This window comes from Falco biarmicus, chromosome 2, assembly GCF_023638135.1.
Source record: "Falco biarmicus isolate bFalBia1 chromosome 2, bFalBia1.pri, whole genome shotgun sequence".
NCBI classification, from domain to species: Eukaryota; Metazoa; Chordata; class Aves; order Falconiformes; family Falconidae; genus Falco; species Falco biarmicus.
The window spans coordinates 21648468-21661097 of record NC_079289.1 but is presented as its reverse complement, the minus strand read 5'-3'; the positions used below and the strand labels follow the sequence as shown (position 1 = coordinate 21661097).

Sequence of the window (12630 nt, the reverse complement as noted above, 5' to 3'; positions counted from 1 at the left end):
TTAACTTAATGTTACATACTTTTGTGGATGTCAACAGATAATAATTTTTATTTAAAAAGTCAGGATATATCAGGGACTATGTTTAATAGCCATTGATAAGAATTCTTGCCAAGCAGCTAATTTGCAATTGTTAAGTCTGAATGTTCCTGTTCTGAAGAACAGTGATCCTTACTCAAATATCCCTAATGTCCAAGTTTATAAAAACCATTCTTAATAGAATAGATGAAAGTCATGCTGTACAAAACAGGCTTGGTTTCCTTCCAAATATACAGCTTAAATGAAAGTGATTTTGGAAGTCTGCATTTTATTTAGACTCAGTGAAGTCATAGAAGCTTAGAAATAATTATTTATAATCACATACTACATCTTTGTTCTTCACAGGCACACAGCCTTTTTATTTGAAGCCTGCTGTTCTTGCGGAATAACCAACCCTCATTGTGTCAGTTAACTTCTTTTTAAAATTGGTTTTTAAATCTGTTTGGCTACATTACTTCTTTTAAAAATATTGCTGGGCTGCATACTGTAAAGTAAGGTGTCTGAATTTTTAAACGTAGTTTATCCTTAAATATAAGGCAGGAATGTACATCAAAGAAGCTGCTGTTTTCTTCGATATTTCTACTTCCTTTAGGAGGGTAGTGAGATTTCTCTTTGTGAAGTTTCTGAGCTCACATTCTGACATAGAGTGCATAAGGAAATTTTCATTCTTTCCTGGGCTTTTTTATAAATACAAATGCTTTGGTGTTTAAAATCAGATGTTCAGAGTGAATTAAGTTATTGTAATATGTTTTAAGACAAAATGAAAGCAGAAAAAATTTCTTTTGTTCATGTTTGTGTTTCTCAGCCTTTCACAGTTTTGGACATTTAAGCATATGAGTTATGCATTTCTACAGGAGCAACAAAATAATTTAAGGTTCATTGTTACAATAGAAGGGACTAGTTTTAATTCTTGATGTTTTTTTTTTTTTTAAGTCGAAGTAGCTAACTGAAAGGTTGGCACAGAGAAAACTATTATTTTCCACTATAAATGAGTTCGTGTGTATACTTGTTGCTGCTGTTTTTCATTTGTTGAGAATGAGATTTATATAAAAAAAATAAAAGTTGCCAGTATATAAATGTAATATGATATTTCCTATATCTAAATTAAAAGCAATCTTCTTTTTGTTTACTGTCTAGTCGTGTAAAAATGCCTTAGTGATTTCAGGAAGTCATCTTTTAGATTAATAATTGTGTTTTCTGGTGTGTATGTCTGTAATGGATAGACATTTCAATATTTCCTTTTCCTGATCTTCCAGAAGTGCATTCAGATCCTGGAAATTTCATGTAAGAGTTTAAGAAAATTTATGTGCTCAAGTTCAAGTGTAGTTGGGAAGACTTTTTGTAGCACTGCAAGTATGAAAAATCAATCCATACCTGTTTTTTTTTGACCTCAGGTACCCTAGAAGAAAGGTTCTATGGTGAGAAATCCTTTTCGCTGGAGTATGCAGTTCTCTGCAAAGTTCTGTCATGATTCATCAGATCACCATTCTTCCATCATCTTTGCCTGTATTTTCAAATGCGTCTTCTCATAGAAAAAGCTGTGCAGTTTGTCCTCTTAGGATTCAGGTATACAACATGCAGTTCAGTCAGGGAATCTTAAGTTCCAGAGAGGAGCAAGAGCTCATAGCTGAGCTCAAGACTTCCGTTAGTTAGCTCTGGTTGGTACTTTACTAAGCCTGAGAGTGGCATTGTATTTGTGTCTGCCTTCCCCTGGTGACATAGGCATCCTGGGTGCCTGTTTGAAGCAACCTGAGTCACCTTGCTGGGACGCAGAACTCACATTTTAAGTGAAAGGGTGTCCAGACAGGCTGTTTGATTCTTGTCCTGGCTTGCTTATCTGAGCTGAATCCTCCTTCTTCCTTAGCAAGTGCTGTAACCATGTTTCCATGTATTTGCTGACTTTGGAGACAGCAGTACAATGTTCTACTAGTGATGTTCGTATGCCATGTGCATCATCCTCCCCATTGAATTCTGCCTGTCTGCTCAGCTGGTGCAGCAAGCAAGCTGCAAAATTACAGCATACAAGAAAACCTTTCTTCAGGCACATCTCTGCAGTTGTCACCAAATGCTGATCTTAGCTGTCTGTCTCCAGAAATTAACCTTTCTTGCTAGTAGCAGTAAACCTTTGTGGAAATTTTATGGGTAGCAGAATGCCTGTTAGTGTATTTCAGTATGGGTCATAATAACTTCCTTTCTGATTTCTTTTCCCAAAAATACTTGAATGCTTTTCCTGTTGGAGATAAAAACTATAACATGGCTGAATAAATGTAGAGGCAGCTTGCCAAAGAGTGACCAGAAAGAGTGTGCTCATATTAAAGCAGCTACTAGTTACACTTTTATTTGAATTTTTTATTGTTTGTTTTAAATAGAAAGAACAAAGCTAGACAACTAGCCAAGCCCACAGTTGATAACAGCTTGAAAATCAGGCGCTGCTACTTCAGCATGTGGTATAATAAAAATACTTGTCTGCACAGTGGGGTCATCAACAGTTATTAACATGTAGATTATGAAGATTGCTTTGCTCTGACCAGTGAGCGGTTCAGGGGCAGGCTAAGCTGTAATACTTTGGAAACTCTGCTCCTTTTTATATAGAGTCAGTCACTATCAGTTAATTCATTAACTAAAGTTTTTGTCCTTCTCTATCAATGGAATGAATGTGCAGTGGAATGCCTTGTTTTGGTAGGGTTTTGTTGGAAGGCTTTTGTGTGCATTTTCAAATGCGCTTGGTTTCACATGTGAAAAAAAATGATCAAAGAAACACCGTACACCTGGGATGGAAGATGGTGAACTTTAAGTTTCCCCTTTAGCTTCAGGAGAAATTAATTTTACAGGCTTGGATCAGCCCTCAAAAAGGCTCTGCATCCTACACAGACAAGCTCTGTCTTTCTTACAGGGCAGTTTAAAGTGTGGAAGGAGTGTATTGGTAGAAGTCTTCATCTTGGAGTTTTATGCTGTCTTTGAGAATCTGACCCAGGTCAGAGTATTTTGGAGATAGAACCCGAGACCCTTGAACAGTGTTAGAAATTTCATTCAAAGGGCAGAGGGAAGAGAAGTTTGACTGGCTGGCACAGTCATAGTCTGCATTGTTGCCAAGAACTTGTGCTACGGTGTTTTAGATTAGCATGAATTTGAACACTGAAATAGCATGCCTGGGAAATATTGTGTTCTTGCAGTTTCACCAAGGTGATGAAGCTGTGAATAACTGAGGTTGGGGAATCATTTGCTAGCAAACAGATGCTTTTTTCTTGTCATCTGGAAGCAATGAAGTTGCTAATGGTGCTACTGTTTGAGTGCCTGGCCTGGATTCAAGCAAGAATCTTCAAGGAGGGAGCATGTAGTTTGTCTGTAAACTCTTCCAAATACTTTTGCACCCACACCCTCCAGCCAGATTTCAGTTTTACAGATCTAGTAGAGATTGTAGGATTTGTTGTTCAGCTCATTGAGTATTCTTTTTTTTTGGGAAAGATTCAAGTGTTTTAAATGGATTTCTTCCCTTTTCCCCATTGTCCTCTGATCTTGTCTAGTGTTAACACCTTATATTCTGCAGTGAACAGCTTTAAATCTTGAAGGTGAGGGCTCAGAAGAGAGTCAGTCATATGCTTGCTCTTGCAACTGAAAGGCAAGATCATCTATTAATAATAACCAAAGCTCCATTCTTGGAATTTTGGGACATTAGTTTCAGGTAGCTGAGGTTTTGGCTAATTTCTATTCCTAAATAAGACCAAAGAGAAAGTTTTTCTGGAATCAGTGCAAGTTTGAGGGTAGGCGTTCTTCGGTGATAGTTGGTCTTAGTTGATTTGTGAAAAGAGAGTTCATGTATGAGGTAGGACCAAATTCAAAACTTGTTAGTTAAGTCTGTGTTGTGTCTGGAATGATTACTGCATAGTGGGTATAAACTGGTATTAGAAAAAGATATATTTTTTTTTTAAGAGGTACCCTCCACTTCCTGGAGCAGTAGCTCTTTTTCAGTACCTGATGCTCATTTTGAAGTGTGTTACTATTATCATCTGATTGTGAAAATTGCTTTATAAGACCATATTCTAACCACTTTCTCCTATGATATTGCAGCGGCTAACAAACAAACAGTGGATGCCAGATAACAAGGTATAATTATCACCACTGATTGCAGTCAGGATTGTCCAAAAGTAATTTAAATCATTCTTGTGTCATAGGACTTGAGAATATTTCAGTATCTTAGTCTTCGATCTTTGTTTGTATACTGATGTAGCAGAAATTGAGAAGTTAGTGAGATCAGAACAAGAAATATTTTTTTTTTTTTGGTGTTCTGTATGGAAGCGTTATTTTTCAAAACTTTTGCAATTTTCCATTGGCAAGAGGAATATTCACACACATCTTTCATAAAATGTGGGAGAGGTTTGATCCTGACAATGTTCTACCAGCAGTGACTGACATTAGCTTTGTGTGTAGTTACTATTAAAGTGGTTGTTTAATCAGGACCTCATTGTATTTAAAATGTCAAGATTGTGACATCTTCAAACATTAGCCAGGGTAGAGGACTAGTTACCCTGGGGAGTCTGCCTTAAGCCAGTATAGCCTGTAATTGCTATTTTCATGTGTGGGTGAGTAAGTATCATGTTTTTCCAAAAGACATAACTATTACAGACTGATATCCCCTCCCCAGCTTTGGATAGTGGCAGTGTATTACAAAATACCTATCAGAAGGCCTTCTCCCAATCCTCTTCATCATGGGGTAAGTTCATGGGGACAATGCACATGCTCAAGGAGTGCTGAGAACGAGGAAGAAATAGGCACTTATCTTCTCCCTGTAATGTATTAATGTCAGCTCTTCTATCCATGAAGAAATACCACTGCTTACTCCTGCTGGTAGGTGTCTGCATTTTTGACAGAAACAAAATGAAACCTGAAGTAGTTACAGAGCTTTTCCCCTCCGTCCCTCAGCAAACATGTTAATCCAGTATTTCAACTGAGTGTGGTAATCCTTTGGGTTTAGCGTGACACCTTGTCCTCTGATGAAGCTGGAATCTATCTCGTACTGCATCTGTGTAGTCTTACTCCTGGGCTCCATATGATGTCTTCACAGAATCACAGATTAGGTGAGGTTGGAAGAGACCTCTGGAGGTCATCTCGTTCAACCCCACTGCTCAAGCAGGGCCACCTAGAGTCAGTTGCCCAGGACCATGTCCCAGGTGGCTTTTGAGATGGAGACTCCACAACCTCTCTGGGCAACCTGGGCCAGTGCTCGGTCACTGTCACGGGGAAAAAGTGTTTCCTGCTGTTCAGAGGGAACCTCTTGTGTTTCAGTTTGTGCCCATTGCCTCTGGTCCTGTCACTGGGCACCACTGAGAAGAGCCTGGCTCCATCTGCTTTGCACCCTCCCTTCAGGTGTTAATACTCAAGATCTCCCTGAGCTTTCTCTTCTCTAGGCTGAACAGTCCCAGCTCTCTCAGCCCTTCCTGGTAGAAGAGATGCTCCAGTCTCTTCATCATTTTTGTGGCCCTTTGTTGGATTCTCTGCAGTATGTCCATCCATGTCTCTCTTGTACCAAGGAGCCCAGCACTGGACACGGCATTCCAGGTGTGTCCTCAGCAGCTCTGCATGGAGGGGAAGGATCACCTCCCTCAGCCTGCTGGCGATCCTTTGCCTGATGCAGCCCAGGATGCCGTTCTCCTCCTTTGCAGCAGGGCCCCACTGCTGGCTCATGTTCAACGTGGTGTCCACCGGGACCCCCTGGTCCTTTTCATGCGAACTGCTTTCTTGCTGGGTGGACCCCAACATAAGTTGGTGCCTGGGGTTGTTCCTCCCCAGGTGCAGGATGTTGTACTTCCCCTTGGTGAACTTCATGAGGTTCCTGTCCCATTTCTCTAGCTTGTCCCTCTGGATGGCAGCATGACTCCCTGGCCTACCAGCCACTCCTACCAGTTTAGTGTCATCAGCAAACATGTGGAGGGTATGCTCTGACCCATCATCCAGGTCATTAATGAAGATGTTAAACAGGACTGGACCTGGTATTGACCCCTGGACTACACCACTAGTTTTTGGCCTCCAACTAGACACTGTGGCACTGATCACTTCTCTCTGGGCCTGGCCGTTCAGCCAGTTTGAGGTCTGCCTCCCTGTCTGCTCATCCAGCCTGTACACCAACAGTTTCTCTGTGAGTATCTTATGGGAGACAGTGTCAGAGGCCTGAAGTCCAGGTAAACTATGTGCACTGCTCCCCCCTTGTCTACCAGACCGCTTGTTTCGTCATAGAAGATTATTGGTTGGTCAGGCATGACTTGCCCTTGGTGAATCCATGCTGACTGTTCCTGATGACTTTTTTGTCTCTCGTGTTCATGGAAATGTTTTCCAGGATTAGGTGGTCCATCAGAAAAAATTTCTGCTCTTCAGAAAATTTTGAGCAGTCTGGTCACTTCTTTTGATTTTTCATGCTTCCTGTGTACATGTGACTTAATTTTATTAGATGTTTTCAGGGGTGGTGTTCTTGACTTTCTTACCATTTTCATATTCTCTTTTCCTGCAGCTGAATTTACTGGTAGGAGTTGCATATTTTAATTTCCTCCAACTGTGAAAATCTGATGGTTTACGGTGACTCTGAGCTGTTGGTGGAGTTAAATTTTGATTTACTGACGCGTGTGTTTGTAGTATTGTATCATATGGGTTCTTTCTTGAAATATCTTGTACAATCAGCTCTGTTTTCCTAGTTGACAGGGAGAAAACAGCAGGGAAACCCTGGGTGATATTGGATGTCTGGGGCGAGGAGGATGTGCAGGTACTAGATGGGTTTTGCACATGGTCAGCATAGCTTTGGCAGGGCTGGTTGAAATGAGTTGAAACAAAAAGCTCTGCAGAGAGCCCTCATGCAGCCTCCATATGAAACCACTTAACTGTGTCTGTATTTCTTCCCTGGTTCTGAGATGATGATGTAGGTGGGCTTTGTCCTGCACCTGGATTAATAAACCTTTCTGGAACCTAAACCAGGGTATGGTAAATTTGCGTGGCTCTACAGAAACCAGAGTGGGACAAGCAGGATTGTGACAGAGCCAGAACTAATAAATGTGGCTTATCAGGACTGGGTCTGAGGAAATCTGGCTCTAAGTTACTACTCAAGTGTAAATTTGTCATTTTTTTAATGTAATTTTTTAGCTATACAAAATGATTATCATTACCGGCTATTTCTTTTCTAACTTATTTTGAAATAAATGTTGTAAATTTTCAAAATAAGGGTAATCATGTTTCCCAGCTTGGAGGGGTATATGTGGAGAAATACTGTGTCACATTATAGTAAACTTCTATTGAGACAGTACATTTATAGTGAACTTTTCATTTACCATTAGTCCTTAGGTAAAGAAGCAGTTGTTTAAATAACAATGGGAAACTCAGCTTAGTATTCATAGTAGCATGTAGGATGATGGTATAAGATTTCAAAGTGATGTGACAAAAACCCCAGTCCTAAGCTATTACAGAGGTTGTTATGACTCACTGCTAAAAGATGTTATATTTCCTTTTAATAAAAGGATCATTTGAACAGGTTTTGTAGCCTGTATGCAGGGAAAGCTTCAGAACAGAATCAGGAGGACTGAAGCACTTAGTGGTGAGTTTAAGTTTTCACAGTAGCAGCCAGAGCAGAAGGTGATCACAGGGTGTGATACTGTAAAAGTCTGGAGACATCTGAGTAAAAGTGCTACTGTTGAAGGAGCTGCAGCTCTTAGGAATTACTGACTTTAAAATCTCAGGATATTCAACACATCCACTGTAATTCTGTACTTTTGGGGGGTTCTGGGTGTAAAGCAGTGCCCTTTTTACTCCAGATTTCTGTGGCTTATTATATGGAAATTAACTCATATCTTCTGCTTGCTTTTAGAGACTTGCTTCCAGTCTTTTTATCTAACTTGATCTAAAGTGATTTGTGTCATGCTTATTTTTTTTCTTTTGGTGTAAAGACTCTTTTTGAGTAAGAAGGAAAATGTGTATTGCAGAATGCAGAGTGTATATTTAAGTGTTGGTACGTGTCTTGAAGAAATTGTGTCAGTATGGTAGAGGCAAAATCTGCATTGTTTTCTATGTTCTAGTATAATTAAAAGTAGAATGGAATACACCGGCTTTAGCTTCTTGCATGTGTAGTGTGAAAATAAGCAAACTCCTGTAATTTAGCATACCTGTATTTTTCACAAATGTTGCAATGGTAGTTGCAAAACACTGCTAGATTATGTGATAAAGGTAATATAAAGGGTACTAGAAAAATAAAACAAAATACAAGAATGAGTGCCATGGCTGAGAGAAGTAACCCCATTCTGCTGTGCATCACAGTGCAGTGAAGCTGGATAGTGAGTTATAGCTGCAGTTTTAAGCATATTGGCAAATGCAGTATCCCCAGTGGACTTCATGTTTAGGTGTGTGTGAGTGGGAAGGAAGGAAGGGTAGTAGCTAAGTGGACAGGGGCTAGTGACTCTCACAGCTGATTTCTAACTAAGCCTTTTGATCATAGGCCTCAAGATGGCATGGTTCTCATCTTTGGTGTTTAGCTATTGTAGTCTAGCTGATGTGTGTTTAAATTTCAGTGACACTATTTACCACGTCGTTAAGAAGCAAAAGCACATAGGATATGAAAGAAGATAAAGGGAGGGACTGTGATTCTCTAAACAGTCTACTGTGAGACCCTGGGAAATGGTATTAATAACGCTTGGACTTTGTATGTGAAATGACGGAGCAAGAACACTTTGCCATTTGGGATGCACACACAACTACAAGCAGATTCCAGTTCTGATTTTGCTGTTGTCTGCAAAGAGTTGTGCGGCCCTGAGCAGCTTGTGGAAGGTGTGAGTTTGCAAAGCATTTGTTTGCTTGGTATACTTGTAGTTTGTTTATTTTTTAGGGTCAGAGGCTTAGGAAGTTTGAGCTCAAGTATAGACTGCATACATCTCTGAACTACTGTTATCATAGCTTTTTGTTCATTCTCAGTGTATGTGTGTGCATGCAGATGCATGGTGTCTTTCCTCCCCAGGTGTGTCTTCTGTGCTACAGTGTCTTGAGCATACTTAGTTGTTTGATGTTAGGCTCAGGAAACTTGGCCATCTTTGGAATCCACATCACATCGTAAAATCTTCAAGTGGCTGTAAGATACTTTCTTCAGGTCAGAGGCTCCCCAGAGCTTGAGGTGATTCATGCATAGGGTGTGACTGTGTCGCCTTGGTGTTCCTATTGCTCCAGTGAAAGACAAGGCTGCAGAGTCAGCAGTGCTTACTGGTTGGTTTCCTGCCCTAGCTGAAGATTTGGCTTACACCACAGCCAAAGTCAGCCCCATTTTCTGATCAGTCACGTGGCGCAGCCTTGGTGTAGGAATGGCACCTGAGTGCCGGTGGCCTCTTGTAGATCAAAAGCCACAGCCTGCCCACTCATGGTGTTGCCATGGTCCGTTTGAGCTACGTGTTTACCGCTTATCTGAAAATGATAGTCAACATCTGCTGAAGTTGATACCCAAACTTAAATATAAGAAATACTGAGTTACTGTGAAGTATTATGCCACAACTAGTCTGTGACTTGGTTTCACTGTTTGAAAAATAAAGCCATGCTTGATAAGAGCCTTGAGGCTTATCTGCTGTACTTTGTCACATCCTATGACTTGAAGGTGCAGGCTGCAGTTTGTGTAGCTCAGCTAACTCACTGGTTTGGGGTTCTTGTGTTTCCTTAGGTACAACATCGATCCTGGCTTGTACTGTCCATTTTTCTCTCTTGGGGCGTGCATGGAGGGTTTAAACTCTTTGTTCAGTCAGCTCCTAGGAATCTCCCTTTATGCTGAACAGACACAGAGAGGAGAGGTTTGGTCTGAAGATGTTCGAAAGTTGGTAAGTATTCTTGTTCCCAACATCTGAAATGACAAAGGGAAGTTAGATGAGATGATGTGTTCCTCTGAGCCATGAATCAGATTTTGTTTTTAAATTACTTGGGTACCTGTCAAAAGCACAGACTAGTTGTCTAATTTTAGTTGAAGTTAGACCTCAAGGGCTTTACACTCCAAGTGCATTTTGTATGCTTCTTATTTTATGGCCTTTATAATATGTCCCTGTGTGGAAGGGTGCCTGAATCAGAAGCATTTTCTCTTTTTGGAGATTACTGTTGTACCTTTCAAGCCATTCTTCCGAGTGAGCCTTGCTGGTTTTTTTTTCGTTTCCAGTTTGTAGATGACTGTGGAGGACTGGAGTGCTGTAGGTGTGTGTTCTAGCAGTCATGTGTCTTTGCCTCATTTTTTTTTTTTTATTCTGTATGTCATCTTTACTTTGAGATTTTTTTTTTATGTCTTTAATTTTCTGCCCTCTTTTTAGGGGAGGGTGGAAAAAAAACCTTAGGCAATAATTTACACATCAGGCTCCCAGGTTCCTCTGTTGTCTTCCTTCCATGTATTCACTGCCAGATCTTCTACACTGCTCTTGCACCTCCAGCCTCCAGCAAGAGCTGCTGTTCTTCCTATCCTGTGGGTCAATTTCTAATTACTCCTTACTCTTTCTATTTTTATTTTCATGGTAAATCACTGTTGACTTCTCATAAGTAATTTAGGGGCTACAGACAGTGTTCCTTCTAATACTAATCTGTGACTAAATAGTTTTGAGTGAAATGCAGAAATGGATGTAATTTGAGGGACATGTTGTGAATCTGGCGTATATTTTTTGCAAACAAAAATTGCTAGCAGACTTTACATGAATTATTCCCAGTTTATTTGTCATTTATTAATTATAAATCTTTCAATAAGAATACTACATATATTAGTATTGTATATATGTACACACTTCAATTTACACATCTTTTTGGTGATTTCACTGTGGAAATTATATATTTTTTCAGGCTGTTGTTCATGAAACTGAAGGTTTGCTAGGATACATCTATTGTGACTTCTTTCAGCGACCTGATAAACCACATCAGGTAACATTTGTGGTTCCAGCATGGTTTTATTTGAGTAATGACTGTAGCATTAGGACTATTTGCATTCAATGCAAGTTTAGTAAAAGTTACCTCAATTTAAAATAAGTAAATTGTAAACAGGGGAAGCCTGTAACTTCAAGTGTTGGTTTAAGTAAAATATTTTTGTAAGTAACCTTTCATTTAAAAAACGTTACCCGATAGGCTGAACTCAGACTCTTTGTTGTACAGAACAACATGAAATGTCGTAGAACTCTGTTTAAAAACACCTATTTTCTGGCCTATTATTTGCAAGTAAAAATGATCTGAAATTTTAATACTCTCTAAAGGTGAAAGCTCACTAATAACAACTAATTTTTATTCAAAATCCTACTTAAAACTGAAGACAGTTCCAACTGTTGTGGCTCACTCACTCATGCTGCCTAGTGCCAGTGTATTACGTATAGAATGCAGAACAATGGACACTTCACTCTGTAGCAGCATCTGCAAATTACCACTGTTAGTGAGGTGGTAATTGGACTTCAAATGTATATTATTTTAGTATATTACTCTGTTTTGCTAATGTTTCACGGTATACTAGGAGTGCTATGGTATATTTTATAAAGAAGCTACTGCTGAAGAATGAGGACAGAACATAGTCTAAAAATTATAGATTTGACACATCAGTGTAAATTTCTTTGAGCCAGTGATATTTTTTAGAAAAATTGAGAGGTTCTGACAATTCTAAACCAGAAGGAATTATTTTCTGAAAGCAACACAGTGTTTTCTTCATGGAATAAGGTAGTTTCCTCATGAATATGGAGCAAAAAATAAAGATGGAGAAACAGCATGCTGCTATTGAACAACGCTTAATGTTCGTTGAATTCTACTTATGTAACAGTATATGATTGTTTGATTTAATATTTTAATGACTTCATCATTATGTTAATATCATAGGTATAATGAGATTGGCTGTCCGTATCTTTGCTTTTGTCTTGAAAAGGATTGTCACTTTACAGTTCGTGGAGGCAGGCTAAGGGAAAATGGAGAGTACCAGCTGCCTGTAGTTGTTCTTATGCTTAGCCTGCCCCATTCAACAAGGGATGCACCAACACTACTAAGTCCTGGGATGATGGAGAATCTCTTCCATGAAATGGGACATGCTATGCATTCTATGCTGGGGAGAACTCGGTACCAACATGTCACTGGTAAGAAAATTAGAATAGTGATTTTTTTGGTTTAGTTAAATGTTTCATTTCTAGAAGAAGGCAGTAGATTAAAAAAAACCCCAAACAACAAACCCAAAACAATCAAGAAAAAAAAAAGAAGGATGAACCAGAAATTGTTGAGTCATGTTGATACTTCTGCATCTTTGATAACCTGAAAATAGAATATCAGATCCTCTGATATTATCTGAAACCCAACAAAGGACATCCTAGTAAGAATTAGGTATTTGTATCTCTTGTTTCTGTACTACTGATCTTTGTTCTAGTAGTGGTATCCACTTTTGCAAGTTCACGTTATGTGGAGTTTATAATAATGGAATAGTTGGAGGATTGAAAATAAATTGAGATAAACTTGTACCTAGTGTAAAAGCACAATGAATCCTGGGTTGGAAATTATTTAGGAAATTGAATTAAGGAAAATTAATAAATTAGTTTTTGCAAAGGGCATACACTTGCAATATGGAAAATCTGTAAAGCCAGGTCTTTTCTAGTTGAT

The 12630-nt window shown here is 39.2% G+C and overlaps 1 protein-coding gene across 1 annotated transcript in view; it reads left to right on the top strand.

The window, feature by feature from the left end:
• Positions 1-12630, top strand: part of MIPEP (mitochondrial intermediate peptidase) — an 80997-nt gene that overhangs the window by 24400 nt on the left and 43967 nt on the right. The window contains exons 11-13 of the mRNA XM_056327723.1: positions 9707-9860; positions 10855-10932; positions 11912-12116. Of these exons, the coding sequence (XP_056183698.1) occupies positions 9707-9860; positions 10855-10932; positions 11912-12116 (437 nt within the window). The remainder of the gene's footprint in view (positions 1-9706; positions 9861-10854; positions 10933-11911; positions 12117-12630) is intronic.